Source organism: Zalophus californianus, chromosome 7, assembly GCF_009762305.2.
Source record: "Zalophus californianus isolate mZalCal1 chromosome 7, mZalCal1.pri.v2, whole genome shotgun sequence".
Classification (NCBI taxonomy): domain Eukaryota; kingdom Metazoa; phylum Chordata; class Mammalia; order Carnivora; family Otariidae; genus Zalophus; species Zalophus californianus.
In genome coordinates this window covers 59,933,052-59,941,001 of record NC_045601.1, presented here as the reverse complement: position 1 = coordinate 59,941,001, position 7,950 = coordinate 59,933,052, and the positions used below count along the sequence as shown (strand labels likewise).

At 40.7% G+C, this 7,950-nt stretch overlaps 1 protein-coding gene across 1 annotated transcript in view; it reads right to left on the bottom strand.

The window, feature by feature from the left end:
* Window positions 1-618: 618 nt before the first annotated feature.
* The window catches only part of SIM1 (SIM bHLH transcription factor 1), a 65,448-nt gene continuing 58,116 nt past the window's right edge, over window positions 619-7,950 (bottom strand). Inside the window, exons 10-11 of the mRNA XM_027603194.1 lie at window positions 3,568-3,970; window positions 619-1,495 (exon numbers count right to left, since the gene is read on the bottom strand). Coding sequence (XP_027458995.1) covers window positions 765-1,495; window positions 3,568-3,970 — 1,134 coding nt within the window. The 3' untranslated portion in view covers window positions 619-764. The remainder of the gene's footprint in view (window positions 1,496-3,567; window positions 3,971-7,950) is intronic.

The following is a 7,950-nucleotide window of genomic DNA, read 5'->3' as shown; positions in this document are numbered from 1 at the left end:
TTACTAAACTATTTCCAATTGGGCATGCCAGATTTTTGATGTGTGTCCCAACATCTCAGTGCTTTTACTTAGAAAACACTTACTGCTATGTCAGTGTGATCCTGTTCCTTGTCTAACTCAAAAGTAAGGTGAAAAATCACCACTTCCTGACTGCTTAAAATGGATACCAGGTGGAAACTCATTCTTGTACCATACCCAGAACCATTTCCCTAATTTATGCCTGAACCAAATGAGCTGACTGTTTAGAAGAAACCAGTTTACAAGATGTATCTCTCTCTTTCTTAGTTATTTTAGGAATGGAAATTTCTGTAATAAGCTTAATGTGCTAGGGTTAAGAAAACTTACCCGTTTGTGGGTTGTATTTAAGGTATATAGTCGACATTTCTGCATGTAAAGTGTACATAGCAGTTTGTGGATAGTGGTCTGTGTGTATGAGGTTTACAACACAATGCAATACTCTTCTACCAGTCCTTTCATGTGGTATATATGCTCACTTAATCTACAAGAGTACTTTTCAATTCAAAATTTATCTATTCTGGTTCCCATATAATTAGATGGGCAATTTATATATTCACTTTAACTCCATTATCTGTGTGTAACCCTGAATGCTAGTGCTCTTTGATTTTGCAGGAACACATGTCAAATATCCAGTAACTTAAATTATCCTCTCTAACCATCTGTGGCATAGTAAATGCTGGTAATGGGGCATTAAACTATAAATATGTTTCAGAGATCCTTAAAGAACAAAATATTTTAGAAAAACATCAGCTTCCATTGGTTATTATAACAGATGTTCCCTTGTGTCCTTGTGCCGGGTCTGGCTGCATCCTTAGATGGGAAGTTACATCAAAGTGTGAGCCATTACAGCCCAAGGAATAGTTTCTAATGGTTTCACTGTCATATAAGTGCTCCAGGGCATATCCAGTTAATGTGTAAGCATGCTTATCAAAATACTGCCGGTGAGAACCAAAGCAGTTTGGAGAGACGGCAGGATGGTCTCCCGCTGTCTGATGTGGAGACATATCCGAATGTAGATAGTCTTTAGCTAGGATCAAACTGGATTTTGAAATGCGATCCGAATTGGGACTACTTATTCGAGACAGTGCAGTGGGACTGTTGTCATAGTCATTTTCATGGGGGCTCAGCATCTTTCCCTCTCTCTGCTGGATGTGGTCACATGGTGAAGTGTTGGCAAGAGCAGAGCTGTGGCAGACTTCCCCTGTTGGCGGGGGCTGTTGGTAGTTTGCAAAACAGAGGGAGTGTTTTTTCCCAGCTCCATTAATGGAAGCCAGTTGGTCTGGGGGGGCTTTCCTTAGCTGCAATCTGTTCTCTTCTTCTTTAATCATTTGCTGGGTGGCTCTTATCAGAGTTTCAATTTTGCTAGGCTCGTGTGGGCTACTTTGATACTGCTCAGTGCGATATCGGTCACCTGATTCGCTGGCAGACCCAGGGTCTGGAGAACTGACCACACTATCTTCATCCCAATGACCTCGCCCTAGAAATTAAAAAAAATAAAAAGTAAGTGGTCTCAAAATTCATCCCCAAAACTGTAAGTGTGTTTCTTTTTCCTATTAAAAGAAACATTTATCTTTCATTTTTGAATGTATGCACCAATATTTGAAACAGACATAGGCTCACATGACAAAGCATCAATGTATTGTACTGGCATTCCTAGTTTTCAGTGGCTTTTAAGTGTAGATGAAGTTTATCACAAGTATTTTAGAAGGTAAACCTTGCCCGTGGGTCCTGGATGCCAATTAACAAAATGGTAGAGTGTTTTTACTTCTCCATGTACGCATATAGTTGGACCTGTCTGACTGTAAATAATAAAAGAAAAATGCATAGCATTTGGTTTATGATACTTTCTAGAGAAATGTTACATTAAACTGATGCTTTGAAAATGCTTTCCATTGGGTTTGAGGAAGACAATGATAGAGACTGGACTACTTTCCCAGTTCCAAATAAATCATCTAAAATGTTAAAATTATTAAGTGTATCATAAGTAGAATTACAATAAAGCTCTAGTGTTAGTTTTAAAACTATTTGAGGGTTAAATATATATATATTCATAAATACACATATATGTATATGTATGCATGGATATATATATCTTGTCCCAATCAAAAATATAAATACTGTCTCCTCAAATCTAGAGATATAAATCTCAGTTTTACATATACTCATATGGTAACTCTGGTATCTTAGTTTCTGAAGTAAGGTAAAGAATAAATAAATATTTAAAATGTTAATAACAACCTGTTCTGAACCAAGGAGAGAGATGAATACAGAGGAACAATGCATCCAAAATATATTCCATAAGCTACATTATTCTTAAAACAGTGTGAAGTCAATATAAAAAGGGAAAGGAAAAGCAGGAAGGGACATATGAAAGCTGTAAACTGCTTAATGCAGAAGGGAAGCCCTGGATCACACTATTCATTGCTTTCCTTTTCCTCTTTCTTCTTATTTTATTTCTAATATTTTCCTCCAGACCGTGTAGGTTAAGCCAGGATTTTCGCTTCACTCCATTCTTTGGCAAGCAATTGCCCTTTGTCCCGGGTTTCCATTACCAGTCTACCATACTAAAGAAACTCAAAGCAAAAGCAGAAAAATAAAAAGCAAAAACAGAAACAAATTAAAATCCTTCGTGGAAGGCTGTCAGTGCCTGGGTGGTGTCTGACAGAGACCATGGGTGAGTATAACATTGTCTAGCACATTTCCCACCCTAAAGACCCAGCAAGAAGAGTAGTATCACCCTGTTCGATCAATCTTAATGTCACTGACTTTTAATGAAACAGGGAGGGTGTCAGAGACCTGCCCGGACCCAAGCCTGGAATGGATAGAATGGGCTCTCCTTTACCAGTTTACTTTGAAATGAACAAATAAGAGCATTACTGGCACTAAAGGCTTCAACCACAGTGCCCATTTCTATGTAGTCATAAAACTGTATAATAATCCCAAGGTGAAAATTTCCATGGGTTCTATATATCACTCCATCTTTCACCCACAGAAGACATTGTAGGTTGTCATAATAATGGGGGAAGGGGGTGGTTACCAGTATTTAATGCCCAGAGGACCAGGAGGGTTAAACCATCTATGAAGTGAGTGATAGACCATAAAGCAAAGCCTGGACTCCCCAATGGGTCAGTGGGGCCCTCATTGAGAAGCATTGCTAAATGAGCCCCAAAACTACAGAGGTCCACTTTTGAACCATCAGAATACAGAAGAAAATCATACACAAGAAATTTAAATGCATACATATTACAAGTTCAATAGACTTACTCAACAATTGACTTTGACTTAATTTCTATACTTTTTATGATGTTTACAATGGAAATCATTTTTACTCACATGTCAAAAATAAATGCATGTGGCAAGCATGAGCAAAATTAATACATGTAAAAAGAGTGGATGTGGTTTGTAAAATCCCACTGGTGTGAGTTCCTGATTTGTCAATTCAAAGGAGAAAACCACTGGCTCAGTCCCTCCAGTGTCAAACCTAGAATCTTAGAGACCTGCCCAGGGGCCCAATGCTGCCAGCTCAGGACTCATTTCAACCGCCCTTACCGTGGATCCTGTGGACGGAAGCGATGTGAGGCATGCTGTTTTCATAGGCTTCTCTGCTTTCTGGGGAAGACTTGGTCAGGGGCAAGGCTGCACGAGAGCCCCACCAGGGCTCCCTCCCGGCCTGCGGCGTTCCCAGGAAGTACCTGCCTGCCTCACACCGGCCGCCCTCGCAGGCCTGGGTGTGGAAGTGCCTCTCCTCCACGAGCCTGGAATGGTCCAGCGCAAAGCCATAGCACAGGGAGCTGCGGTCAGAGAACTGTCTATAGGCGCACGAGGCATCATGCTGAGAGCCGGGTCTCTCCGCGGGGTCCAGGAGCTGCGGAGAGGCTGTGTCGGTCAGGGGACTACCACCCCACTGGCTGTCGTGATCAGATTCAGATCTTTCCGTGTGAAATCCTGAATACTGAAACCAAGAGAGTGAGAAAAGTACATTTCAAAAAAAAAAAAAAAAAGCACCACGACGGTCACGTGAGCCTTAAGGCACCAAAATAAGCCCTATAAATTCTAGCACCACGCTGGGCACCCCTGACTTGGAACCACTTAATCAGTCATGGTGCCTCAAAAGAAAATCCTTTTGGCTGCTGAAAGGAGGTAAACATAATAATAACAGAAATGGAGGAACTAAATAGCAGGCTGCAGAAGCACTTCACGTGAGTGACCTCACGTAGTTCCTCTATCAACCCTTTAATGAAAAGATTAGTAACCCATTGCATGAAGAGAGAAACTAAGGCCCAAGAGAGAAAATGATCTGCTCAAGGCCACAAGTGAGCAGGCGACAGAGTCAAGATTCAAACCCAAGTCCTCCATCACTACCCACAGGGCATTGCCAAAGGGAGAGTCCAAGAAAGCTCTATATTTTATTCCAATTTGCTGTTCAGATTTCTTTTTCTTAATTTAAAAACAAGACAAAAATAAGGTTTAAGGCCCAAAGTGCTACATCTTCACTCTTTATATTAGACTGTTAACTCTCTGAGGGCCATGCTAATAAAGGCTTAATTAATTCAATGGCAATGCAATGTTTAAAAAGACTTGCCCATATAGGCTGAACCTATTCACTAGGAGGCATTTCTTGCTTCCCAAAGTAAGCTCACAGGACAAAACAGCTTCAGGCAACAGTGTGCCTTGCTGGAATCATGCTGCTCACCTGTTGCCAGAGTTATTTGATCTGGTGTTGAAAGAAAACGCAAAAGATTTGGCAGAACTCCCTAGGAGGTATGCTCAGTTTGAAGTTCCTCACAAGTCACTCAAATTAGTAATATAATTTCTACCAGTTTTTGGTTACCTAACTAAGGCTGAACACAAGTCTAGGTACCATACAGAGACTACCTGCTATGATAATCACAGATGCCATTTATTGAGAACTTACAGTGTGTCTGGCAGTTGCTAACCATGGTACATATATTATATCACTGAATCCTCACAATCCCCTGTACAGTAACATATCTCCATTTTACAGATGGGGAAACTGCATCACTGAGAGTTTTAATAAGATGGTATGGCCACCCTGCAGTCTATCCGGCTCAAAGCCTGCACTGCAACCTTGATTTTACACTCGAGAGAAAACACTGTGAAGGAAGAGCAGAGAGAGAAAAAAGGGATCCAGTGTTAGAGACATTTCCAGAAAAGCGGCAGGGACCAAAATACAGTCTCTGGAACCAAAATATGAGTCCATTACATTTTCTTTCTTATCCCAGAAGAAAGAGGGATGGTGCTGGTGGTGTTGTGGGGGGCCCAGGAGAAATTCAGGCAGCTCTGCCTAGGGGCTCTTAGAGCCAGAGACATGAGGTGCAGAGGTTCCTCTCGGGGAACTCCAAAGTATGCCAATAACAGAGCATGTTCAGGAAGGAGTTCTACACAAATTCCAAGTTCGAGATCTTTCTGTTACCATATCTCATTATTACTTTAATTATTTTCCAAATGTACATATGGACTATCAGTATATTCCATCAAGAAAAAAAATAGTAAATGCAAATTCTCTCCCTGCAGAACTGTAAGATGAGCACCATAAGGTATCCCTAGTGCCATTTCCCTACATCACACCTCCACATGCCATCAGCCTTTTCTCCCTGTGAACACCAGCCTCTCATTTTTTCAAATGCCACCTTCACTTTCACCAAGTGAACGTTGGCACCCCCTTCCTTATTGAGGGGGATCAGAGTGCTCTACACTTGCCCATTGGTAACACCATTTGTGCACCTGCCTAGGAGAATTTCAGATCGTCAGTGCTCTTCCAAGCCAGGAATTGCCCAGACTTTGCTTGTTTTGATAAAAGTATAAACCAGGCCTATTTCTGAAGTACTCCAGTCAAGACTTTTGAGCCTGTTGAGAGTGAAAAAGCTTTCCCTGAGTGTGTATGGGAAAGTGCTATTGGCGCAGCAGAGAAGAACATTCTGTCCTTGGCTCACAAAGAAAATTCAACACAAGGCAACCCTGGCATACATGAGGTACACGTTTCAAGAGCACCCAAAGAAGAATTTGATGGATAAGCCTCTTGTCAATAGTCAGGAAACTGTAACAGCAAGCACACTGCCCTTGAAGCAGGCGGAAGTTGGGTGGTTGAGTTAGACCAAGAAGATTGCCTAGATGCAAACCTTTGTTTTTCAAGACCTGTAAACTTGCACCTGTGTGTACCATCAATCCTCTGAGCCACATTCACCTCTTTAAAATGAATTGCACTGGATGTAAACTCTGTTGAGAACCCTATAGATCCATACATTGATCTGAAAAATTTCAGGTGTTCATCAAGTCTTAGAGGCAAGAGAGAGAGCAGAAGGGAAGGCAGGCAGATGATACATGCAGACCGTGCCATACAATCAGTGAGTGCTGCATAAGAAGGCTCCCGGTCTTCCTCACACCTACCTTTGCTGCTTACTACATAAACAATCTTGGGCAAGTGATTTAATTTCTTTTGTACCAACAGGAAAAGGGTCGTGATGATACTTAACCTACCAAAGGCCAAACCAGAATGGGGACCATTTTAACAGAAGAGGAAATAGGGACAGGAAGCCAAGAGAACCTGGTTCCAGGTCCACCCATTCTAGTAACTCTCAGGGTAACCTTGGGCAAATTACTTTACCTTTCTTAGCCTCACCTATAGAATGATACGTTGGATTAGATTAGATGCTCTCTAACTTTTCTTTCAGCTTTAAAATTCTATACGATAGAATTATTATTTGGTATCATTTCTAGTGTTAAAACATAGGATTTCTATGCCTGCCTTTATATTTCACTGATTCAAAGGAGATAAATTATTTAGAACTATAATCCAAGTCCAAGAATGTTTATTGTCATGGTTATAAAACGAAAGTTGTTATGTAAGTTTTATTTTACTATTATGTAAATTTTTCCCCAAGTGTCCCCTTATGGCACAAGTTTTATAGGGACTACATGATCCTTTTGGTCAATAAATTATTATATTCTAGAGGCTTCTGGCAGGATAATGGCAGCCATTTGAATCTGTACCTCTTCACAGATCCTACCCCTAGAACAAAGAGCACAAATGGAATCGCCCATGACCCATGCTACCAGCATTACTGGGAGGTAGAAAGTATGCTAAATTTCAATTTATGAAAAATAAAAATAAAAAGTCAAACAGCAAACACTATGAACCTGTGGGTCCAGAGAGTAGGGTAAGGGCAGGTATAAGAGACTCCAAGAGAAAGAAAGAGACAGAGAGGAGAGAGAGAAAAGTTTAGGACAAAGGCAAAACAGACAAAATTGTCCACAGAAAGAAAAAATACACCACAAGTACGTGCCAAAATAAGAACAGAAGTCAGTGTCTGGTAGTTCACGACACTGGCCACAGGGAAAAGCCTTAAAATCAAGCAAAATCTAAGGTAACAGCCTGGGACAAGAGTCATTTTCATAAGAGAAAAATGTAAATTGAGAATGGATTGTGTCCATAAAAGAGAGAGCATGAAAGGAAAGAAGGAAAAGGGGGAAATTAAGGACCCAGAAGACAGGAAAGAAAAACAAAAGACAGGTGAACCCCTTCTTTCCTCTCTACCCCCTCTCTACCACCATTGTCATCCAGTTACACAACCGTATTTCACAAAATTGACAAGATAGGGTGCTCTTTAAATAGTAATCCAACCCATGAAATGCTAAGAAGTAGGGGAAAAAATTAAACTCGCTATAAAACTCCTGTAGGAAAAAAAAATGAAATGGAAATACGATCATCTCAGCTGATAAAAATTCTCATCAAATAACCAACTACGTCACAAAGGAAGTTGTAAGACAACACACCAACCTAAAATAAGTACCTTCAACAAGCACACAAACATACTTGGGTGCACACACTCAGAACCAGAAATTTTAAAACTAAGAAATGGACCCAAAAACCCCACCCAACAACAACAAAATAGGAAAAAATGCAGTGAAAAC